General features: G+C 44.5%; 1 protein-coding gene across 2 annotated transcripts in view; it reads right to left on the reverse strand.

Moving 5' to 3' along the window:
• Nucleotides 1–23,926, reverse strand: part of LOC110525249 (SWI/SNF-related matrix-associated actin-dependent regulator of chromatin subfamily A containing DEAD/H box 1A) — a 25,872-nt gene extending 1,946 nt beyond the window's left edge. The window contains exons 1-20 of one of the 2 annotated variants that reach the window (XM_036979365.2): nucleotides 23,174–23,926; nucleotides 22,606–22,735; nucleotides 22,336–22,471; nucleotides 22,155–22,221; nucleotides 21,826–21,917; nucleotides 19,995–20,093; nucleotides 18,533–18,611; nucleotides 17,743–18,377; nucleotides 15,514–15,710; nucleotides 14,883–14,973; nucleotides 11,400–11,499; nucleotides 11,125–11,184; nucleotides 10,744–10,819; nucleotides 5,838–5,973; nucleotides 5,370–5,501; nucleotides 3,330–3,425; nucleotides 2,943–3,060; nucleotides 2,375–2,490; nucleotides 2,005–2,193; nucleotides 1,720–1,838 (exon numbers count right to left, since the gene is read on the reverse strand). In XM_036979365.2, coding sequence (XP_036835260.2) covers nucleotides 1,720–1,838; nucleotides 2,005–2,193; nucleotides 2,375–2,490; nucleotides 2,943–3,060; nucleotides 3,330–3,425; nucleotides 5,370–5,501; nucleotides 5,838–5,973; nucleotides 10,744–10,819; nucleotides 11,125–11,184; nucleotides 11,400–11,499; nucleotides 14,883–14,973; nucleotides 15,514–15,710; nucleotides 17,743–18,377; nucleotides 18,533–18,611; nucleotides 19,995–20,093; nucleotides 21,826–21,917; nucleotides 22,155–22,221; nucleotides 22,336–22,471; nucleotides 22,606–22,735; nucleotides 23,174–23,282 — 2,777 coding nt within the window. In that variant the 5' untranslated portion in view covers nucleotides 23,283–23,926. Of the gene's footprint in view, nucleotides 1–1,719; nucleotides 1,839–2,004; nucleotides 2,194–2,374; nucleotides 2,491–2,942; nucleotides 3,061–3,329; nucleotides 3,426–5,369; nucleotides 5,502–5,837; nucleotides 5,974–10,743; nucleotides 10,820–11,124; nucleotides 11,185–11,399; nucleotides 11,500–14,882; nucleotides 14,974–15,513; nucleotides 15,711–17,742; nucleotides 18,378–18,532; nucleotides 18,612–19,994; nucleotides 20,094–21,825; nucleotides 21,918–22,154; nucleotides 22,222–22,335; nucleotides 22,481–22,605; nucleotides 22,736–23,173 lie in introns of both variants that reach the window. The other variant, XM_036979364.2, reaches the window with a different exon arrangement.
• Nucleotides 23,927–26,348: the final 2,422 nt, after the last annotated feature.

Raw genomic sequence — 26,348 nt, forward strand, 5'->3', positions numbered from 1 at the left:
CCACTTCTACACACACTACCACTACTACACACACTACCACTACTACATACACTACCACTACTACACACACTACCACATACACTACCACTACTACACACACTACCACTTCTACACACACTACCACTTCTACACACACTACCACTACTACATACACTACCACATACACTACCACTACTACATACACTACCACTTCTACACACACTACCACTACTACACACACTACCACTACTACACACACTACCACTACTACACACACTACTACACACACTACCACTACTACACACACTACCACTACTACACACACTACCACTACTACACACACTACCACTACTACACACACTACCACTACTACACACACTACCACTACCACACACACTACCACTACTACACACACTACCACTTCTACACACACTACCACTACTACTACTACACACACTACCACACACACTACCACTACTACACACACTACCACTACTACACACACTACCACTACCACACACACTACCACACACACTACCACTACCACACACACTACCACTACCACACACACACTACCACTACTACATACACTACCACATACACTACCACTACTACATACACTACCACTTCTACACACACTACCACTACTACACACACTACCACTACTACACACACTACTACACACACTACCACTACTACACACACTACCACTACTACACACACTACCACTACTACACACACTACCACTACTACACACACTACCACTACTACACACACTACCACTTCTACACACACTACCACTACTACACACACTACCACTACTACACACACTACCACACACACTACCACTACTACACACACTACCACTACCACACACACTACCACACACACTACCACTACCACACACACTACCACTACCACACACACACTACCACTACTACACACACTACCACTACTACACACACACTACCACTACTACACACACACACTACCACTACTACACACACACACTACCACTACTACACACACACACTACCACTACCACACACACACACTACCACTACCACACACACTACCACTACTACACACACTACCACTACTACACACACTACCACTACTACACACACTACCACTACTACACACACTACCACTACCACACACACTACCACTACCACACACACTACCACACACACTACCACTACTACACACACACACTACCACTACTACACACACACACTACCACTACTACACACACACACTACCACTACTACACACACACACTACCACTACTACACACACACACTACCACTACTACACACACACACTACCACTACTACACACACACACTACCACTACTACACACACTACCACTACTACACACACTACCACTACTACATACACTACCACATACACTACCACTTCTACACACACTACCACTTCTACACACACTACCACTACTACACACACTACCACTACTACACACACTACCACTACTACACACACTACCACTACTACATACACTACCACTACTACATACACTACCACTACTACACACACTACCACTACTACATACACTACCACTACTACATACACTACCACTACTACATACACTACTACATACACTAACATCGGTCTCTGAATATTGGCCACTACCAGTTAAGAGCTTTTTGTGATGAATTACCTTGGCTCCAGTTGCACTCTCTGCCAAAAGACTTACATACAATGTTGGACGGAACCCACCTGTCTGCTAAGGGCGTGGAGCCGTCCAGTCTGATGTAGCGGTGGCCCAGGTGTTTGAGCAGAATCTCTAGGATGTCCAGCATCATGGTGAACTGACTGAAGAGCACTACTCGGTCTCCCTGCAGAGACGGCACGTTTAAGTCTTTGAAAAGCGCTATCATGTGTTATTAGAGCACAGCAAGGCACAGATCAGGACTGTATTCAGTGATATGGAGACACCATGACATTTAGCCCGGCGCTAAAACATGGCCCCTCTTCCTCGTCTCACCCTCTTCCTCTCATTACCTTGGTCTTGAGCGTGGCAAGTAGTGTCTGGAGCAGGTGAAACTTCCCAGAGTCCAGTAGAAGGTCTTTGCCCAGCTGGTATTTGTCCAAGGACGAGTACTGCTGGCACAGCCTGTGGAGCTCAAAGTCAGACATCACAGCCATGTCCTCTTGGATCAGCACTGGGTCTGCATCAAAATGGGTCGGCTCCTAGGGGGGGGCATAAAGAACAATTATAGAGAGAAGAGACAGGAGATGAATATAAACAGAGAGAGCAGATTTAACAGGTACGGGTGGTAAACAACAGGGTTACGTAGGAGAGGGACTTTTATCTCTATTATTTACTGAATAAACCAGAACAGACAAACACAAAATTAAATGAAGCAACAACCTTGAGCATGAGGCTACTCATGGCCTCCAGTCTCTCTGTGGTGTAGTACTGTCGGTGGAGCAGAGGGTGGTTGGCCATCTTCCTCAGCTGCATCATCACGTTGCACAGCTCTCTCTCTACACACGTGAAAAGAATGAGAGCGAGTGGGTGGGTGAAAGATTTTATTGAATTGAACGGAATGAAATGTATAAATTAATGTAACTGATCTATTCAATTGCTTTACTGTACTATAATTGCATTGCTTTGGCAACACACGGTAGCCATTGGTGTGTGTGTGAGTGAGAGAAACAGTTTAGTTAAATTGAGGACACAGGATGTAAGACACCGACCACACAAAGCGTTATCCCCGTTATCTCATCTGCCATCACATTGCGCTAGTTACGAGGCACCAATGTGTCACGACACTGCTGTAACACACAGTAGGGTGAAACTGCCACTAGATCATGACTTTGGGTCTATATGACATTTTCCCCGCTAATGGTTGGAGTTAGGAACAGGGAGGGGAAACCGATCTGTACCTAGGAGAAAGTTCATCCCAGAGTTCCCTACAGTTCAGTGCAGTACGTACTCTCTCCGATGGCAGACTTCTTGAACATGCCCACCATGGTCTGGTAAAGCTGCTGCTGCTTCTCACTCATTGGGCAGAATACCAACTTCTCCTCCTTCGCTGGCAGCAGCTTAAGAACCTGAGACACACAGACACATTTAAAGTTGAACGTTTATTTTACTAGGCAAGTCAGTAAAGAACAAATTCTGATTTACAATGACGGCCTACCGGTTAACTGCCTCGTTCAGGGGCAGAACAGCAGATTTTTACCTTGTCAGCTCGGGGATTCGAACCAGCAACCTTTCGCTCTAACCACTAGGCTACCTGCCGCCCCACACAGATATCTTTCAAATGTAACATTGTGAACCATCCAGCATTTCTAAGTTTACCCAGTCACTGAGTCCTTACCTCACTCTTGACTCGTCTGAGGATGAAAGGTTTCATGATGAGTTTAGCCTGGGCGATGCGGTCCCTCTCGAAACGACTCTGCTCCTCATGGGATTTCTACGACAAAACAAAATATAAACACCATCAAAACACATCCTACAGTACGAGTCTGACTAAACATGAGGGGAGTGGGACCAAGGTCCGTATTCACAAATACCTAATTTAGACAGCATTGTTGGTATGTGACCTGTGAAAGGGGATGATCCCCCCCCCCCACATTGTAAGTCTTTTATATCTCCCCGCATGCTGAGTGGGAATAGGGGCGTGCGTCTATTTGAATAAATCCATTGTATACACATTCTGAATTAGTTTAGGCAGGTCTTCAGAACAATAAGACAACAGGACCGAGTCATGGACACCCTGGTCGACAGGAAACACGACAGCACCAAATTAAGTCAATTGTTTGTTCAAACAAAATTTACGACACACTTGCTGATCACAGTCAACACACATTTTATAGTAAGAATGGGATATAATATTTTTCCCATCAACTTGAGTGTCATGGGAACCTGTCATAAACAAAAAAGTGCCTTAAAAAAATATATATGTATTTAAACTTTAAGCAGTTAAGAACAAATTCTTATTTCCAATGACGGCCTACCGGGGAAAACAGTGGGTTAATTGCCTCGTTCAGGGTCAGAACGACAGAGTTTGACCTTGTCAGCTCGGGGACTCGATCTAGCAACCTTTCGGTTACTGGCTCAACGCTCTAACCACTAGGCCACCTGCCGCTCCAATTTGAAACAGAGCGCATGCCCTCTTCCTGAGAGTTTGTATGTGAGTTGGAAACAACAAACTAAGGTTTCTAATCATGTAAAAAATGTAAATCTGACCTGGATGACCTCTGTAGGAGCATTTGAAAAAGGTTTTTTTTTTCATCAATGTTTCATCTTTGTTTCCTACCATCATTCTGCTTTGTTAGATACAGTGATGTCATGCACATTGATAGCTTGCTGCAAAACATTCCAGCTAACTGTTTTTATAGTAATAATCGTAGCAAAACATGCTCAACATAAATGTCCAAGATGCTGTAACCTATAGCTTCTGGCTCAGGGAGGAGAGGACTAGTGCAGCAGCTTGCCTAATTGCGCATTATTCCTTTGATAAATATTAGCTGTAATACTGAAGTAAATGTATCATCACCAGCCAATGTGATCACACCATCGCTCTCTCTCTCTTTTCAAAGTCCCCACCAGCTATTTTGGCCGAAGACCGATACACTACAAAATCGCATGCACATTACCCAGACATTTTAAAGCTAATTATAAGGGCCTTTAAATATTTATCTGTCAAAGTCGAGAAAACATAAAAAAAATGGTCAAAAGGCAAAGCATTACTGTGACAAGCATGAACAGCTCCAAGACCAAAATACCTACATTTTAATGGAGAGTAAATTGCATTCAAATGAATTGTGACTGAGAAGTTTGATGTCAGATAAGAATGTTCATGCTTTAACGAGGGCCAAAGCCAGTAAGATGAAAGGAGACATTTTATACTGAGGCGTTGGTGGGACTTTTTAAACATAATACTGCAATCATGATTACCTCAGTTGGCGGAAATAAAAAGTACCTTTTCAGATAAAGATGAGGTGGTAAAAAGCTGAAGTTGGCGGGTTTTTGTCTTGGCATGATAATGTCTCCGAGTAGGAGCACTGAGCAAGAGTTAGTTGTTACGATTTAAAAGGACAAACGGATCTTAGATCAGCACTCCTACTCTGAGACGCTTTGTGAAGACAGGCCCTGGTCTGAGTTGGGTACAAGCTTGGTTTGAAACCCAGTTTTGATCTCCAATCCCCATCCGCTCGATCCAAGCTTCTGCCAGCCTGACTAGTGTTGTAAAATTCCAGTAACTCCCAGTTTGTCTATAAATCGTGGTTGGAAGATACTAGATTTCCTGCTTATTCCCTCCAGATTACGAGAATGTTCCAACTGTCTTCAAATCTTCCAACCCTGGGAATTTGGGTAAAGTGACCAAAAATGTCAACCCTAAACCTGACCTTACCATGGAGAACATCTTGGCTATCTGCGTGGTGCTGCTGGAGAACATGGAGGGCATGATGAAGTTGAGCAGCGACATCAGCTCCAGCAGGTTGTTCTGCACAGGGGTGCCGGTCAGGAGCAACCGGTGCTCAGCCTGGGGACACAGAGACAGGTAGTCAGGGAGAGAGAGGTAAACACAGGCAGAGAAACACAGGGAGGGAGAGAGAAACACAGGGAGGGAGAGAGAAACACAGGGAGGGAGAGAGAAACACAGGGAGGGAGAGAGAAACACAGGGAGGGAGAGAGAAACACAGGGAGGGAGAGAGAAACACAGGCAGGGAGAGAGAAACACTGGCAGGGAGAGAGAGAAACACAGGGAGGGAGAGGTAAACAGAGAGTCAGGAGCAACCGGTGCTCAGCCTGGGTACAAACAGAGTCAGACAGTCAGTGAGAGAGTCAGACAGAGCCAGGCAGTGTTGGGTACACTAACATTGATGGCCATGAGGTGGCGGTAACGGAGGGACTTCATGTTCTTCAGCATGTGGCCCTCGTCAAACACGGCGTACTTCAGTTTGAGCTTGCGGAAGAGACTGCGGTCGCTGTCGTTGCCGATGGCCAGGTTGTATCTGCAGAGAGGAATGACAGACATCAGCATCCACAGTTGAACGTTCATTCCCTATGTCGGGCCTACATCAAAGTGGAAGGGCTTCAGGCGCACACTATGACCACTAGGGGGGGACAATGAAGTTCTACCTATTTTACATCAGATACTGTCGGCTTTCGTGTGAAGCTGTCTAATGTCTGTTGTTGGGGGCCTGCGCCGTTGCGCTGTTTTTTTTTGTGTGATTCAGTTCATTTGCATGGTCAAAGAGGGACTTTACAATTAAATCACAATTCATCTGATCACGCTTCACAACATTCTGGAGTATATTCAAATTGCCATCTCATACAAACTGAGGCAGCAGACTTTCCACCAGACACACAACTGGAGCTTATCGACATCCAGTGTGACAGTGCTTTGAAGAAGAAGTACAACCACAAAAAGTTTCCAAACATGAAAAAGCACGCCCAGAGTATGCTGGTTTTATTCAGGTCGTGTGTGTGAATAAACTTTCTCAGTAATTTAAAGCATGGGCAGGGCCACTACAACAAATTTAACAAATCACTTGTCAGCTGTTCTGAGGATCTCTACTTCAGAAATGACATCAGACTTTAACACCCTTTCCAAGAGGCTGACCAGACCCATTGCTCACATTAAGACTGAAATCACCAAGAGTGGGATAGGCCAGGCCAGGGTATTCTTTCCAAAACAGTCTTTTAAAAATTATTATGTGATGGTTATTGCAGTGAGAATTATCCAGCAATGCAGTCGGATACTGGATTTGTCCCCTTTCATTTTACATTACAATGGTTCAGATTGTACTTTATTTGGGCTGAGAAGATTTGACAACTGTTCAGTAATCTGCTTTAATATTTATTATTTTTTATTTATTTCACCTTTATTTAACCAGGTAGGCAAGTTGAGAACAAGTTCTCATTTACAATTGCGACCTGGCCAAGATAAAGCAAAGCAGTTCGACACAAACAACAACACAGAGTTACACATGGAGTAAAACAAACATACAGTCAATAATACAGTATAAACAAGTCTATATACGATGTGAGCAAATGAGGTGAGATAAGGGAGGCAAAGGCAAAAAAAGGCCATGGTGGCAAAGTAAATACAATATAGCAAGTAAAACACTGGAATGGTAGATTTGCAGTGGAAGAATGTGCAAAGTAGAGAGAAATAATGGGGTGCAAAGGAGCAAAATAAATAAATAAAATAAATACAGTAGGGAAAGAGGTAGTTGTTTGGGCTAAATTATAGGTGGGCTATGTACAGGTGCAGTAATCTGTGAGCTGCTCTGACAGTTGGTGCTTAAAGCTAGTGAGGGAGATAAGCGTTTTCAGTTTCAGAGATTTTCGTAGTTCGTTCCAGTCATTGGCAGCAGAGAACTGGAAGGAGAGGCGGCCAAAGAAATAATTGGTTTTGGGGGTGACTAGAGAGATATATCTGCTGGAGCGTGTGCTACAGGTGGGAGAAGCTATGGTGACCATAAAGAGTTATAGACCATCTACATATCAACATGAAGCCAAATGTTTTGTGTATGTGGTTTACAATGTTCTTTATTTAGGGTGGAATTCCATAATATACTGTCAGAAACAGGCCATTCAATATGAACTGAAATACTTTACATTTTTTGCTCTTATTTGCGTCACTCAGATTGTACATCAGGATCAGAGACGATCTTTATCAGATGTTTGCCGTTTCCAGTCATACAAACATGTTTTTTCATATTTCAAAAGTTTGCACTTTTTGTGTCTGAGTCTGATTGTGGGTAGAGATAATACAGTGAAATAGTTGTTCTGCAATCTTAGCAGCATACGTACACCTATATATAGTACACTACTACTGGTGTGTCAACGTGAACAAAAGGCTTCATATGCGTTACATATAGTATGTGTCCCTTCACTTTGTTTCAAAAGCTGAATGTGGCCCTTGAGCCAAAAAAAGTTAGCCCACCCCTGCCCTAGACGTTGATCTTGGCTCAGTACACCCCTTGCACAGCTGTAGAGTGAAATAGGCCCTAGATGCTGATATTGGGTCAGTTTGAAAATAGATAAATAAAACATATTAAAAAAAATTGCTCAGTAAACTTGGGGGGGGGGGGGGGGGCAAATAAATCCACCCGCAGGGAAAATTCTGCCCGCAGTCCGCCAGATGGGGAACCCTGCACTAGGGGTTATTGTGGTTCCACTGACAGACTGAAACCTATCTGACAACATGGTGTGCATGTGTCTGTTATATACAACTCTAGTTCCCAAAAGCATGGGCGGCGCCATTAAGTACTTTGACCATTTTGAAGTAGTCAACTGGGTGGGACTTCATATGGGTTAAGGAAGGATCACATAATTCCATCCAGGTCCTCAGGAGGGATAAGTCAATGATTTATACTTGTTCGCAAACATTCCATAACGGCAGGTGGCATAAATCGCCAACCTTGTCTTTATACCTGTTCAAACAACACACTCCAGGTGGACGACTTCAAAATGGAGATGGCCTCATTGGCACTATCCGAACATTCACAGACGCCATAATCGGACAGACAAAGATGAGTCGTCTATCTAAGTCTATGGGTGTGTACATTTGAATTCGGAAGTTTACATACACTTAGGTTGGAGTCATTAAAACTTGTTTTTCAACCACTCCACACATTTCCTGTTAACAAACTATAGTTTTGGCAAGTCGGTTAGGACATCTACTTTGTGCATGACAAGTAATTTTTCCAACAATTGATTACAGACAGATTTCACTTATAATTCACTGTATCACAATTCCAGTGGGTCAGAAGTTTACATACACTAAGTTGACTGTGCCTTTAAACAGCTTGGAAAATTCCAGAAAATTGTGTCATGGCTTTAGAAGCTTCTGATAGGCTATTTGACATCATTTGAGTCAATTGGAGGTGTACCTGTAGATGTATTTCAAGGCCTACCTTCAAACTCACTGCCTCTTTGCTTGACATCATGGGAAAATCAGAAGACATCAACCAACAAAACATAATTTTAGACCTCCACAAGTCTGGTTCATCCTTGGGAGCAATTTCCAAATGCCTGAAGGTACCATGTTCATCTGTACAAACATTAGTACGCAAGTATAAACACCATGGGACCACGCAGCCGTCATTGCGCTCAGGAAGGAGACGCGTTCTGTGTCCTAGAGATGAACGTACTCTGGTGCGAAAAGTGCAAATAAATCCCAGAACAACAGCAAAGGACCTTGAAGATGCTGGAGGAAACAGGTACAAAAGTATCTATATCCACAGTAAAACGAGTCCTGAATCGACATAATCTGAAAGGCCGCTCAGCAAGGAAGAAGCCACTGCTCCAAAACTGGCATAAAAAAGCCAGACTACGGTTTGCAACTGCACATGGGGACAAAGATTGTACTTTTTGAAGAAATGTCCTCTGGTCTGATGAGACAAAATAGAACTGTTGTGCGCCGCTCGAACCCAGAATCTCTGGTGATGCAGTGCCTTAGACCACTTGTGATACAGCCTGGAATCAAACCAGGGTCTGTAGTGACACCTCTATCACTGTGATGCAGTGCCTTAGACCACTGCGATACAGCCTGGAATCAAACCAGGGTCTGTAGTGACACCTCTATCACTGTGATGCAGTGCCTTAGACCACTGTGATGCAGTGCCTTAGACCACTGTGATGCAGTGCCTTAGACCACTGTGATGCAGTGCCTTAGACCACTGTGATGCAGTGCCTTAGACCACTGTGATGCAGTGCCTTAGACCACTGCGCCACCCGGGAGGCACTAAAAATAGAACTGTTTGGCCATAATGTCTGTATGTGTAAACATTTATACACAGGGCCCCACTGTAAAAGAGACCTTGGTCTCAGTCGGTGTTCCTTGTTGAAATAAAGGTATAATAATAAAATTACCATTGTTATGTTTGGAGGAAAAAGGGGGAGGCTTGCAAGCCAAAGAACATCATCCCAACCGTGAAGCACGGGGTGGCAGCATCACGTTGTGGAGGTGCTTTACTGCAGGAGGGACTGGTGCACTTCACAAAATAGATAGCATCGTGAGGTAGGAAAATTACGTGGATATATTGGAGCAACATCGCAAGACATCATCAGTCAGGAAGTTAAAGCTTGGTCAAAAATGGGTCTTTCAAATGGACAATGACCCCAAGCATACTTCCAAAGTTGTGGAAAATGGCTTAAGGGCAACAAAGTAAAGGTATTGGAGTGGCCATCACAAAGTCCTGACCTCAATCATATAGAACATTTGTGGGCAGAACTGAAAAAGCGTGTGCGAGCAAGAAGGCCCACAAACCTGACTCGGTTACACCAGCTCTGTCAGGAGGAATGGGCCAAAATTCACCCAACTTATTGTGGGAAGCTTGTGGAAGGCTACCTGAAATGTTTGACCCAAGGAAAACAATTTAAAGGCAATGCTACCAAATACAAATTGAGTGTATGTAGACTTCTGACCCACTGGGAATGTGATGAAAGAAATAAAAGCTTAAATAAATCCCTCTGCTATTATTCTGACATTTCACATTCTTAAAATAAAAGTGGTGATCCTAACTGACCTAAGACAGGGAATTTATTACTAGGATTAAATGTCAGGAATTGTGAAAAACTGAGTTTAAATGTATTTGGCTGAGGTGTATGTAAACCTCCGACTTCAACTGTATGTACGCATGTGTCAAATCAAATTTTACATGTCACATACATGCGTTTAGCAGATGTTATTGCGGGTGTAGCGAAATGCTTGTGTTTCTAGCTCCAACAGTGCAGTGATATCTAACAAGCATGTGTGTTGAACGACTCACGTAGACACGATGATATGGAAGTCCACCCGATTATTCAGAATGTCATGTCGCAGATACTGCCGGTCCTCCATAGAGCCTGAAAACACATCAGGGTTTATGCCATAGAAATATAATTACCATCCAATATGGCCTCATTGATTACAACGGGGATGCCCTCTCTAGTAATAATATTCCAATGGTTTACACATCAGCTTAGACTCAAAGCTAACAACTCAAAGCTAACAACCGATCACTTTATCCTGGACCTGAACAGATAAAAGCTAAGGAAGAGATGGGACCGCAACCAAAATAAGTTAGATGTTATTGTGCCAGTCATGTTAAAAAAAAAAATATATATATTTTTTAATTGACAATTAAAATCAACCAATCAAAATGCCTCACCGTAATAGACTAGCACCTTGAGACTGGGGCACCACAGCTTTAGCTCCCGAACCCAGTTATCTGGAGCCAAGGGAACACATTTCAAACCACTTTAATACAATTGACTCAGACAAAACCTGATATTTATGCTACACAGATATTATTAAAAAGGCCAGTCATTTTTAAGTAAAATGATCAAACAATACTCCCTTGTTTGTGTCATGTTTTCTGTAAGTGGTTATAAACACACTTAATTGGTTATAAAGTGAGTGGATTGACATGAGCAGAGCCCTTACCCAGGGTGGAGGAGGGCACAGTGATGAGGTGGGGGCCTTTGATGCCATCCTGGTACAGCCTGGCCAGGAAGGCTATGGCCTGGATGGTCTTCCCCAAACCCTGTCGAGTAGATGACCAAGAGAGTAAAAAGAGAGATGGAGAGAGAGTGAGAAAGAGAGCAAGCAAGAGAGAAAATAGAGATCAATATCTGCTCTTCAAAACAAGTATGAGTTAAATAACAGCATCACGGAGTCCCATGTCTCTTGTCAGGACTTGAATCACCTCCTGGAAACCTAACAGTATTTCAACCAGACGAGACAGCCTTTCCTTCAGAATGTTAAAAATAACAGATCTGTCCCACACATTCCTTTAGTTCTCTCTGTGTATTCACCTGCCGTTGCTCCACCCACACCATTAGTCAAACACTCACTTACCTAGAGCCTTTGTAAAAAACTGTTGGTAGCTAAATCCATCGAGAAGGGCCACGTAAAAACGATTGGCTGGTATGCCCTCATCCGTCTGAGCGGTCGGCTGTGAATGCCCTCACCCGCTGTATACTTCTAACTGATTGGTTTGGTTCTGCCCTCTATAGTACTGTCTGGGTAAAACGTCACTATACTCTTGACAGTCACCATTACACACACACACGTTTCCATTTGAGGATGTTTATATGGTTCTGGTAATCCAAATGACTTGGAATGTTATCGTTGTGGTTGTAGAAGACAAAGATACGAACACATGTAAACAGTACTGGTTAAGGGTTGTATCTATGCAATATATGTACATTAAGGGCACAAATGGCATCAATATAGACAAACATTCACCTCTTGGAGAGAAAGAGAGAAACAAATGACTTGGATTGAAAAAGGGGTCAAGATTTACGGCCCCATCTCGCTCCAGCCTTGAGACCTTTGAGACCAGATGTGTCCTGGTGCCACAGAGTCGTAAATTACTCTGGGCATGAGCAATCTCCAAGAACTGTCTGGGATGACGCTAGAAGCTCGCTCATGGCAGCACAATAAAACCCCCTAATAAAAGGCCAGTTTGGAAAACGATGTGGAAGCGTGAGCAGACATAACACTACGTTTATCAATACGACAATTAAACCACTTCTGCACAAGCACAACCAATGCAATAACACTTCCGGCAGTACGCAATAATACTACATAGGAAAAACAATCCATCAAGTAGTATTGGCAACTCTAACATTAATGAATAGTAACAGCCATACAGTAGAACACATATGGCTGAAACGTATCAACGTAACATGAAGTAATTAGTGGTAATTAATGAATAGTAACAGCCATACAGTAGAACACATATGGCTGAAACGTATTAACGTAACATGAAGTAATTAGTGGTAATTAATGAATAGTAACAGCCATACAGTAGAACACATATGGCTGAAACGTATTAACGTAACATGAAGTAATTAGTGGTAATTAATGAATAGTAACAGCCATACAGTAGAACACATATGGCTGAAACGTATTAACGTAACATGAAGTAATTAGTGGTAATTAATGAATAGTAACAGCCATACAGTAGAACACATATGGCTGAAACGTATCAACGTAACATGAAGTAATTAGTGGTAATTAATGAATAGTAACAGCCATACAGTAGAACACATATGGCTGAAACGTATCAACGTAACATGAAGTAATTAGTGGTAATTAATGAATAGTAACAGCCATACAGTAGAACACATATGGCTGAAACGTATTAACGTAACATGAAGTAATTAGTGGTAATTAATGAATAGTAACAGCCATACAGTAGAACACATGGCTGAAACGTATTAACGTAACATGAAGTAATTAGTGGTAATTAATGAATAGTAACAGCCATACAGTAGAACACATATGGCTGAAACGTATTAACGTAACATGAAGTAATTAGTGGTAATTAATGAATAGTAACAGCCATACAGTAGAACACATATGGCTGAAACGTATCAACGTAACATGAAGTAATTAGTGGTAATTAATGAATAGTAACAGCCATACAGTAGAACACATATGGCTGAAACGTATCAACGTAACATGAAGTAATTAGTGGTAATTAATGAATAGTAACAGCCATACAGTAGAACACATATGGCTGAAACGTATTAACGTAACATGAAGTAATTAGTGGTAATTAATGAATAGTAACAGCCATACAGTAGAACACATATGGCTGAAACGTATCAACGTAACATGAAGTAATTAGTGGTAATTAATGAATAGTAACAGCCATACAGTAGAACACATATGGCTGAAACGTATCAACGTAACATGAAGTAATTAGTGGTAATTAATGAATAGTAACAGCCATACAGTAGAACACATATGGCTGAAACGTATTAACGTAACATGAAGTAATTAGTGGTAATTAATGAATAGTAACAGCCATACAGTAGAACACATATGGCTGAAACGTATCAACGTAACATGAAGTAATTAGTGGTAATTAATGAATAGTAACAGCCATACAGTAGAACACATATGGCTGAAACGTATTAACGTAACATGAAGTAATTAGTGGTAATTAATGAATAGTAACAGCCATACAGTAGAACACATATGGCTGAAACGTATCAACGTAACATGAAGTAATTAGTGGTAATTAATGAATAGTAACAGCCATACAGTAGAACACAAATGGCTGAAACGTATCAACGTAACATGAAGTAATTAGTGGTAATTAATGAATAGTAACAGCCATACAGTAGAACACATATGGCTGAAACGTATCAACGTAACATGAAGTAATTAGTGGTAATTAATGAATAGTAACAGCCATACAGTAGAACACATATGGCTGAAACGTATCAACGTAACATGAAGTAATTAGTGGTAATTAATGAATAGTAACAGCCATACAGTAGAACACATATGGCTGAAACGTATCAACGTAACATGAAGTAATTAGTGGTAATTAATGAATAGTAACAGCCATACAGTAGAACACATATGGCTGAAACGTATCAACGTAACATGAAGTAATTAGTGGTAATGATCTATTATTACCCAGCATGTGAAAACCCAGATAAACACCTCTTGCAACTTCCATTCTGATGCTCGGCACAACATTGACATTCCTGTTAATGTTGACAGTAAAAACATGCGTCTTCTTCCGTCGGATGATCATAACGCTCTGTCCAGATGCGCATTTTCAAGCGCTCTGATTGGTTAGGAATGAAAGTGCTATGATGAGAGAGGGATAACGAAGGTAGGCTGATCAGCCAAACTGACGGGACTGCGAGTGGAAGTTAGGTCGACAGGAAAGGAGGAAGACGGCCTTTACAGGGCATTTTATACTTGCCATTATCTGTTTTTGGTTGGTAACAGTTCTACAACACAGGGAGGGGTAATCCACATAATTAAGGAACACCATAGTATGTGGCAAGGTCCCAAATGGCACCCTATTCCCTATGGGCCCTGGCCAATAGTACACTAGAGAGATAATAGGGTGGCATTTGGGAAACAGCATGTATCTGTATTGGGTAGTCAGCTCACCATCTCATCAGCCAGGATTCCACTCAGCTTGTGTTGGTGCAGCAGGAGAAGCCACTTCAGCCCAATCAACTGGTAGGGTTTCAATTTTAACCTGCATGGCAACCAATCACGATGTAAGACATTTAGAGACAAACCAATCACAATACAATATATTTAGATGCAAAAATAAGACATTCCAGTATCTGACAGACATGTAGCATAACATTTATGATGCGATACATATTTGTTTAATGGGGTCAAAAGGGTTTATTCATTTATTATTTCCAGACAATAAGTCATAGCCGATGTGGGGACAACTGTTTTCAGAATACATCCATTATGCCATGGTAAATGGATGAATGAATTACCATGGCATTCACTTAGCATTTGGGATTTTTATGTTTGTTATCAGTGAGGATTTTTTCTCTTAATAAAGGGTCTATTGGTCGGTCCTTCCAATACCTTTTAATTCCCCAGCTGGAATATAAAATGACTACAGCAGATTAGATGTAATCTATGTTCAGTAGGCAAACGTTGAACGTTTCAGATAGAAATGCCATTACTCCTTGTCAGAGACGCATATTTGTTCTACACAACATATTTCTATGTGAACGGCTCCAAAACGAATGGCGCCTCTGGACATTTCACTTACTTTCTGTTGAGGATGGAGGGCTGGGTCATGGAGCCCATGCCGTTGTCGATGACCTGGCTGACTCCCTTCACCATCTTGCCCGAGATGTTCTGGCACTTGGACATGAGACCTTGGACCACGGCTCTCTCCCTCAGCACCACCCTGCAGCCCAGCAGCAGCTCCACAGACAGGCCTTTCTCCTTGTGGAACAGCTCCTTCTGAGAAACGGACACACACATTAAAAACATGTGTCACCAACCGGTCATAATGCCTCATCTTTTTCATCTGACATGATATCAGTTATGCAATTGTACGGTTGCACAACGAAGCCCAAGACGTGAATTAAAGATGAGGCTATGTCATGGTCGTTGAGGACTACCATACAGTGGGCCAGCTGAATTCACACCACATTCACATAATATCTTTCAGCTGGTGGTTCATGGTGGTGGGGGAGCCAGTTCAGGTTTAAAGTACCTTGTGGCTCTTCAATTCACACCTGCATATCCAATGGTCCTGCTTAGGGCTGTGTGGGAGTGACAACCCTGCATATCCAATGGTCCTGCTTAGGGATGTGTGGGAGGGACAACCCTGCATATCCAATGGTCCTGCTTAGGGCTGTGTGGGAGTGACAACCCTGCATATCCAATGGTCCTGCTTAGGGATGTGTGGGAGGGACAACCCTGCATATCCAATGGTCCTGCTTAGGGCTGTGTGGGAGTGACAACCCTGCATATCCAATGGTCCTGCTTAGCGCTGTGTGGGAGTGACAACCCTGCATATCCAATGACCCTTCCTGTTTAGCGCTGTGTGGGAGTGACAACCCTGCATATCCAATGGTCCTGCTTGGAGCTGTGTGGGAGTGACAACCCTGCATATCCAATGACCCTTCCTGTTTAGCGCTGTGTGGGAGTGACAACCCTGCATATCTAATGACCCTTCCTGTTTAGAAGCGCAAGCCGAAACAGGAAGTACCCGTGATTTGCTCCGTTGAGAAATGGCCACCAAAATCAGTTGGTATGCTTCTGGACTGCTTTGCTAGCGCTGATTGGGCTGTTTTGAGGCTCCGCCGATAACGTCGATGAGCAAACCACCACTGGCTTCATTAGAACATACAGCGGCGTTGTGCCCATGGCAAGGGTTCGAATCTTCCCCAATCAAAAGCCTTGGATTAACACAGAGGTTGGCGCTAAACTACCACACACAGGGCTACCACACACAGGGCTACCACACACAACCCTGAGGCTATGGCTGAGGACAGGAACAAGTACAAGAAGTCCCACAATGACCTCCAGTCATCAAAGGAGAAAAGGGACAATATAGGAATAAGGTGGAGTCATACTACACAGGGTCCGACGCCCACGGCATGTGGTAGGGGCTACAGTCCATTAAAGATTACAACAGAAGAACTAACCTTGATCTGTCCAACGATGCCTCTCTACCAGACAAACTCAATGCATTTGATGCACGCATTGAAAACAAAAACAGCTTGGGCTCCGTGTGCGAGTGGCAGGGGCTTGGGCTCCGTGTGCGAGTGGCAGGGGCTTGGGCTCCGTGCGCGAGTGGCAGGGGCTTGGGCTTCGTGCGCGAGTGGCAGGGGCTTGGGCTCCGTGCGCGAGTGGCAGGGGCTTGTTTTTTTGTGATAGAGCTTTGGAACACCCCCCCCCCCCCCCCCCCCCATATGGAAAATACAAAGGAGATCTTTAGTTTACAGCAGTGTTTCCCTGTTGTCGCTCACTTTGTGACTAACAGGCACCTGTCCTATGAATAAATCGCAAGATGCATATCGTTCATTCTAGGGGGAGAGGGCTCAGGTGACTTTTTCAAATTGTAAAAAAGTGGAAAAAGTACCCAGCTGAAAGTGTGTGTAACCGGCTGTATAGCGGATGCTAGTGGAAAACACTGCTAGCTTATATTTCTCTGCTGCCAACATGAGTGACATTGGCAGCAGCCAATGAGCTGGGGTTTCCATCATTCCACAACTACTCACATGGTTTGTCATAGTAGGCCATTGGCTAAGAGAGAGAGAGTAGAAGCCTAGAAGCCTAACATGGCTAACGAGGCCAGGCCACGAGTCGTAGACTGAGTAGAACACACCTTCACCTAAAACCAAAATCAGTGTACATTGCAAAAAGAACAAGAGACACAAATGGAAGAAAATGGGACAGAACTGCAGGGCCTTAGTTGGAGGGAGCATTGAGGCTCAGTGACACAAGAGCATGCAGATAGGAGGGGTGGTGGGCAATCTCTTACCAGCTTGTGCCAAAAAGCAAAAGGCCGCAGCTCCACAATCTTCTTGGCCTTCTTCAACGAACAGCCGGTGATGAGGGACAGCTCGTCCAGCGAGGCCTCCTGGAAGAAGAGCAGAATCTGGCCTTGTAGCGTGGATGTGCCCTCGTCTTCCGCCCCAGAGTCCAGCTCCTCATCCTCGCCCTCAAACTCGCTGCTGGTCGCCTCCTCGTCCTCCGAGCTGCTGGCCCTCTCGTCAGAGGTGTGAGCCTTCCTCTTCCTCTCCACTGCCTCCTTTCTAGCCATGCTGGTCCCGTTGGACATCTTCAGGCTCTGCAAATTTGAAGAGGAGGTAGGTTTGGATTCAGGGGCAAATTTCTTGAACATCCATTTCAGAGGGGAAGCTTTGCTTGGCTTGGCTTCCTCCATGCCGTCCTTGGACTCTCTGCTTGGCTTGGCTTCCTCCATGCTGTCCTTGGACTCTCTGCTTGGCTTGGCTTCCTCCATGCTGTCCTTGGACTCTCTGCTTGGCTTGGCTTCCTCCATGCTGTCCTTGGACTCTCTGCTTGGCTTGGCGTCACTCTTGCTGTTGCTTGGTTTGGTGTCGCTCTTGGCTTTGGGTTCCTTTTGCTTGACTTCAGGGGAGCTGGTGTATTCCTCTTCAGTAGAAGAAATCAGTAAAAAAGGGCACATTGATAAATATGAGTACAGTAGTAATAAACACACTAGATGGTAAGAATAGGTGAACCAGTCACATGACTGTAGCAACACTATCAGTGACGTTTCATCTGGACGAGGACAGTGTCATGATCACCTGGGTCAGAGAACATGCGAAGCACCTCCAAGGCGTCGGCTATGTTCCACTCGTGTTCCTGGAGCACAGCCCTGAGTTCCTGTAGTATGTGACAGACAGGGGTAGAAGAGATCAATTGTCACACTCCAGTCACCTTTTCACCTCTTAAATGTTTTATTTATTTTTTAATTGCCCATTTTTTTTAAAAGTAAATCGGAAAATTGACTCTTTCCTCTTTATTGCTTCTCTATTTGTTTCTGCAAGCGAGAGAAGAGGATGCTGCCACCAGCAGACCAACTCTTTAAAAAAAAATATATTCCTCGAAGTTGGCAGCGAGTCTAAGAAAGATTCTCACACCACCTGGTGTGTTGTGATCATGACTCTGCGAGGTGTGCGTGGTTGCCGTGGCAACGGCTGACCATACAATTACATCACAGGAGGTTGGTGGCACCTTAATTGGAGAGGACGAGCTAATTGTAATGGCTGAAGCAGAATAAGTGGAATGGTATGAAATACACCGGACACATTGGGGCGATTCTCAATATGAATACTACCGTGATCAACACTCATGCTCCAAGTACACTCTCAGAGGACGTTCTATTGAGTACGTTCTTGCGAGGACGAGTGTGGAGACACTGGCTCTCCCCCAACTGTAATACCTCACACTGCACCTCCCCATTCCCTGACCCTTCTTCCTGCCAGGACAATGGCAATAGAGACGAAACAAGATACACAGAAAGCAAACCGTTTTACCTCATAACTATCAGCTGGCTATATGTGAATCTTAATAATGTACCTAACCAGATAGGATAACAGGCAAAAAATGATCTAAAACCAATGTTATCCAAGGTAGATGTCAATTCTTCATGGATAGCTAGATAACAGTTCTTTGTGGCTATACGACTAGCTAACAGTACTAGCTAGCTCTATTAACTTACTATGGGCTTGCTACACACTTCGTAGGCAGTTAACCATGCCAAAATGAACATAGCACAAATTAATTAACACATCAAGATAAAATATTGCAGTCAGGAAACATGAGGCAACATTTCATTCTGAAGTCGGAGTGAATTCTCTCTCGATTCAGCTCAAACAATGGCTGCCATTCATTGAGATTATTATTATATATTTTTTTAAATGTTACATGTTTGAGTCATTTCTTGGCATACTTTCCATTGAAGTTTGCATTGACACATGCTTCAAAATATGTACAAACTGAGTACACAATTGAGTAGTGCCCTCCGTGCCCCGTTTCGCATACTTTGATTTGGACTCACACGCCGACCCTCCCGTGCTCGGAGCACGGTAGTATGCATTTTGAGAACCACCCATGGTTTCCATGCGTTTGATGCCACTCCAGTCGCTCCGTTCAGGCCATTATTATGAGCTGTCCTCCCCTCAGAAGCCTCTTGTGATACATCTAGAACTGATACGTACAGAAGGTGATTTGTAGGATTTCTGTGTGGCTGACACTCTCACTCACTTCCTTATCCTGGTCAGGGAATTTCCTCTGCAGTTTCCTAACCATGGTCTCCTGTCTTTCCCAGTTGGGCTCTGCGCCCTTCTCTTCAGAGTCTTCAGCCTGGTGAATCAGACAGCGTGTATTCATTAGTGTACACCGTAGCAAAACATTTTGCACAAAAAAATAATAATAGTGAACACACGCACAGTGAAGGTTAGTACTGCTGAGGAGAAGCAGCAACAGCACAATGCATGCCTGGTGTGAAGGTCAACCCCCGGCCTCACCAGAGACGGTCTGAAGCCCCTCCGCCTCACCAGAGACTAGAGGTCGACCGATTATGATTTTTCAGCGCCGATACCGATACCAATTATTGGAGGACCAAAAAAAGCCGATACCGATTAATCGGCCGATTTAAAAAAATATATGTATTTGTAATAATGACAATTACAACAATACTGAATGAATTATTTTAACTTAATATAATACATCAATAAAATCAATTTAGCCTCAAATAAATAATGAAACATGTTCAATTTGGTTTAAATAATGCAAAAACAAAGTGTTGGAGAAGAAAGTAAAAGTGCAATATGTGCCATGTGAGAAAGCTAACGTTTAAGTTCCTTGCTCAGAACATGAGAACATATGAAAGCTGGTAGTTCCTTTTAACATGAGTCTTCAATATTCCCAGGTAAGAAGTTTTAGGTTGTAGTTATTATAGGAATATTTCTCTCTATACCATTTGTATTTCATTAACCTTTGACTATTGGATGTTCTTATAGGCACTTTAGTATTGCCAGTGTAACAGTATAGCTTCCGTCCCTCTCCTCGCTCTTACCTGGGCTCGAACCAGGAACACATCAACAACAGCCACCCTCAAAGCAGCGTTACCCATGCAGAGGAAGGGAAACAACCACTCCAAGTCTCAGAGCGAGTGACGTTTGAAACGTATTAGCGCGCACCCCGCTAACTAGCTAGCCATTTCACATCGGTTACACCAGTCTAATCTCGGGAGTGGATAGGCTTGATAGCTAAATATGCAGGTTTAAAAATGTATACTTCTGTGTATTGATTTTAAGAAAGGCATTGATGTTTATGGTTAGGTACACATTGGAGCAACAATACGCACCGCATCAATTATATGCAATGCAGGACACGCTAGATAAACTAGTAATATCATCAACCATGTGTAGTTAACTAGTGATTATGATTGATTGTTTTTTATAAGATAAGCTTAATGTTAGCTAGCAACTTAACTTGGCTTACTGCATTCGCGTAACAGGCAATCTCCTCGTGGAGTGCTATGTAAACAGGTGGTTCGAGCGTTGGACTAGTTAACTAAGGTTGCAAGATTGAATCCCCCGAGCTGACAAGGTAAAAATCTGTTGTTCTGACCCTGAACGAGGCAGTTAACCCACCATTCCTAGGCCGTCATTGAAAATAAGAATGTGTTAACTGACTTGCCTAGTTAAATAAAGATGAAATAAAGGTCTAGTAAAATGTCCAATCAAATTGGTGTCCAAAAACACAGATTTCCTATTGTTATGAAAACTCGAAATCGGCCATTCCAATTAAACGGCCGACCTCTACCAGAGACGGTCTAGCCCCCCCCATTCGGCAGAGACGTCCCCTCCTCATCAGAGACCACCCCCTCACCAGAGACGGTCTAGCCCACCCCTGGCGGCCTCACCCGGGACGGTCTACCCTCTTCATCTTGCCAGAGATGTTCTACCCTACCCCCCCAGAGACAGTCTAAAGCCCCCCCCCCCCCCTCCAGAGTCGGTCTACCCCCGAGACGGTCTACCCCACCCCCGGCAGCCCCACCAGAGACGTTCTACCCCACCCCCCGTCTTACCAGAGACGTTCTCCTCCTCTTGCTGGGCTGCTGGACCACATCTTTGTCTCGACAACTGCTGGATCCGTCCGGTTTCCTATTCCTCTTTGAGTCTGGACAACCGATTGAGTCAATGTGTGAGGAGAAACATGCCTATATTTTTAATGTTTCAGCAATGGCAGACAAAGCCCTATAACCATCATTACAATGAGGCCCAGGCTATGTTGTCATGAGCGTAAGAAGAGATGTCATAAACATAGAAAACACTGGTCAAGCTGGCCATGTTTGGTGGTATAGTAGGGGACAGGCCGCAACCTGCCGTCTATGGTAGTAGTAAATCAAATAGATACCTTTGTCACCAAACATCATCAGGCATGAGGCTACGGCACCATCTAAAGTGCTTGTGCTTTCAATCACCTGAAAACAAAGCAAAGTTCAATATATAAGCGATGTGAATCGACACTGAGCAGCAGCTGTCTTTAAGAGACTATACAATAGTTTGTGACACAAAAGTGATTCATATGAAAGTACCTCCAACAACTCCTTCCTGTTTCTTTTAGGGAAGATTTCCTGCAGTTTGTCCAGTCTCTCTTCCAGCGCCTTGTCAACTTGGTCTTCCTTATCATATGGCTCAGTCATCTCTCTTACCTCTAGCTTCACTGGTTCCCTGAAAGAACTACAAGATTAAACTGGCATGTTAAGCAACACTTCATGGAATTAGTTATAACGTTACCTTGACCCAAGTCATGGGGGCAATATAGGCTAGGCCTAGATATTTCATCTCAACGCGGCTGTACTTACTTCACCACTTTCGTTAATTTATCCCTCCTCGAATCACTTGCCAAATCGTCATCAGGGTCACTGATGACATCTTCAAACACTACTCCTCGCCCATATTTTCCAAGGTTGGCTATAGGTGTTGTTACTCGTGCTGTATGGGCCATAGAAATATGGACAAAGACAGTTTAGCAATCACATGCAATTAAAGCGAGGGCACATATTGTAGTTATGCGATTGTTGCTAGCTACCAGTTCAACACCCAAAACACAATTTGGTTGACCAACCAACTATTTTTCTATTTAGCTAGCTAACGTTAATGTTAGCTGTCGCCCAGAGAAAACGACTGATAAAGCTAGCTAACGTTAGCTAGCGACTAAGGTATAGCTAAATGTCAACAGTATAGTGTCAGCAAATATTATGATTAGGGTTAGCTAGCTAGCTAAGCCAAATAGGTATACTGTAGGTCCTGCTCTTGCCGGTGAACGAGAGTTACATATGTCAGGTTACAAGCCATTAAGCGATGTGCCAGCTAGCGGTCTAGCTAGCTACATAATGGCTGACTACTGTTAGCTTAGCAAGCAAATCATACCTGGTTTATTCTCCTTTTCTGACTCTGGACTTACGGAACCGGTGTATTTGTCCTGGTTTGACGTTTTATTATTGTCAAAACGAAACCGGTCCAAATTAAATAAACTCATTTTCAAAACGACAAGTATTAAAACGTTACACAACTAGCTAGCAAGCAAGAAGTGAGCTCTTTGTCTCCGTACAAAAGATTGCTTATTCTGGCTACGATTAACCAATGAATATGTGCCAATAACGCTACAGTAGCTAGCAAGCTAGCCACGAAACGTTCCACCTTTGAATGCGGGACTTTCAAGTTGTCAGAACTCAAACTATCCAACGATAAACTCATCAATCATACAATCCAACATACGTTCATTATTTTTAGATATATGGCTAGCTAAACGTTAACACTAACTATAAAAAAAATCTTATACTGTGAGAATCCATTTACTTTCCCGCGAACTCATTCTGCCTCGAATGACTATAAGGACGCTTTCGATTGGACAAGATTTCTCCACGGTAAGAGCAATGGACCAATAGCAAAACCACACACTAAAGCAGAGAACCGACCGGCTTTTCACATCCGGCACCAGTATGTAACCATATACATGTAACGTAAGCTAACATGCAGCTTGTTACATTTTAACGAATACATTTGTGTAGCCAGAAACTTTGTATATATTTTATGTATTCCAGCACAACAGAAATTAATTGCAGTTTATAGTCAAACGTTTTTCATGATTATGGTATTCTGCCTTGGTTATTTCAATATTAGCTAATTTCATTAAGGTTTCAATCTGATCCATAATGGTAATTACATAATAAGAAATTCATTATATTGTTGTAACAGGATAAAATTATAAAATAAGATTATCGATTAAATAAACAATGATCTTTGCAGGCCAGCCGGTAAGGTTTGAAGCTGTGGTTAGAGGTGTATGCGATACGAATGTCCACTAGGTGACACTATAACAGAGCTGCTATTTCATTCACCCTCATATATGTCGTGTCCACAGGGGGGAAACACATACAAATACTCTTGCCTCGGGCTGGAGCTGAGGATGGAGCTGGGTGGTGTGTAGGGGCCGGGTGGTGAGTAATGGCTGGGGTTGGAGCTGGGTAGTGAGTAGGGGCTGGGTAGTGAGTAGAGGTTGGAGCTGGGTAGTGAGTAGGGGCTGAAGCTGGGTAGTGAGTATGGGCTGGAACTGGGTAGTGAGTAGAGGCTGGAACTGGGTAGTGAGTAGCGGCTGGGGATGGAGCTGGGTAGTGAGTAGAGGTTGGAGCTGGGTAGTGAGTAGGGGCTGTGGATGGAGCTGGGTAGTGAGTAGGGGCTGTGGATGGAGCTGGGTAGTGAGTAGGGGCTGGGGATGGAGCTGGATAGTGAGTAGGGGCTGGAGCTGGATAGTGAGTAGGGGCTGGAGCTGGATAGTGAGTAGGGGATGGAGCTGGATAGTGAGTAGGGGCTGGAGATGGAGCTAGATAGTGAGTAGGGGCTGGGGATGGAGCTGGATAGTGAGTAGGGGCTGGAGCTGGATAGTGAGTAGGGGCTGGAGCTGGATAGTGAGTAGGGGATGGAGCTGGATAGTGAGTAGGGGCTGGAGATGGAGCTAGATAGTGAGTAGGGGCTCGGGATGGAGCTGGATAGTGAGTAGGGGCTGGAGCTGGATAGTGAGTAGGGGCTGGAGCTGGATAGTGAGTAGGGGATGGAGCTAGGTAGTGAGTAGGGGCTGGGGATGGAGCTATATAGTGAGTAGGGGCTGGGGATGGAGCTGGATAGTGAGTAGGGGCTGGAGCTGGATAGTGAGTAGGGGATGGAGCTGGATGGTGAGTAGGGGATGGGGATGGAGCTAGATAGTGAGTAGGGGCTGGGGATGGAGCTGGATAGTGAGTAGGGGCTGGAGCTGGATAGTGAGTAGGGGCTGGGGATGGAGCTGGATAGTGAGTAGGGGCTGGGGATGGAGCTGGATAGTGAGTAGGGGCTGGAGCTGGATAGTGAGTAGGGGATGGATAGTGAGTAGGGGCTGGGGATGGAGCTAGATAGTGAGTAGGGGCTGGGAATGGAGCTGGATAGTGAGTAGGGTCTGGAGCTGGATAGTGAGTATGGGATGGAGCTGGATAGTGAGTAGGGGCTGGGGATGGAGCTGGATAGTGAGTAGGGGCTGGGGATGGAGCTGGATAGTGAGTAGGGGCTGGAGCTGGATAGTGAGTAGGGGCTGGAGCTGGGGCTGGGGATGGAGGTGGATAGTGAGTAGGGGCTGGGGATGGAGCTGGATAGTGAGTAGGGGCTGGGGATGGAGCTGGAGAGTGAGTAGGGGCTGGAGCTGGATAGTGAGTAGGGGCTGGAGCTGGGGCTGGGGATGGAGGTGGATAGTGAGTAGGGGCTGGGGATGGAGCTGGATAGTGAGTAGGGGCTGGGGATGGAGCTGGAGAGTGAGTAGGGGCTGGAGCTGGATAGTGAGTAGGGGCTGGAGCTGGGGCTGGGGATGGAGGTGGATAGTGAGTAGGGGCTGGGGATGGAGCTGGATAGTGAGTAGGGGCTGGGGATGGAGCTGGATAGTGAGTAGGGGCTGGAGCTGGATAGTGAGTAGGGGCTGGTGCTGGGGCTGGGGATGGAGGTGGATAGTGAGTAGGGGCTAGGGATGGAGCTGGATAGTGAGTAGGGGCTGGAGCTGGATAGTGAGTAGGGGCTGGAGCTGGGGCTGGGGATGGAGGTGGATAGTGAGTAGGGGCTGGGGATGGAGCTGGATAGTGAGTAGGGGCTGGAGCTGGATAGTGAGTAGGGGCTGGAGCTGGGGCTGGGGATGGAGGTGGATAGTGAGTAGGGGCTGGGGATGGAGCTGGATAGTGAGTAGGGGCTGGAGCTGGATAGTGAGTAGGGGCTGGGGCTGGGGATGGAGGTGGATAGTGAGTAGGGGCTGGAGCTGGATAGTGAGTAGGGGCTGGAGCTGGGGCTGGGGATGGAGGTGGATAGTGAGTAGGGGCTGGGGATGGAGGTGGATAGTGAGTAGGGGCTGGGGATGGAGCTGGATAGTGAGTAGGGGCTGGGGATGGAGCTGGATAGTGAGTAGGGGCTGGGGATGGAGCTGGATAGTGAGTAGGGGCTGGAGCTGGATAGTGAGTAGGGGCTGGAGCTGGGGCTGGGGATGGAGCTGGATAGTGAGTAGGGGCTGGGGATGGAGCTGGATAGTGAGTAGGGG

Source organism: Oncorhynchus mykiss, chromosome 6, assembly GCF_057628025.1.
Source record: "Oncorhynchus mykiss isolate SJ-2025 chromosome 6, ASM5762802v1, whole genome shotgun sequence".
Taxonomy (NCBI): Eukaryota; Metazoa; Chordata; class Actinopteri; order Salmoniformes; family Salmonidae; genus Oncorhynchus; species Oncorhynchus mykiss.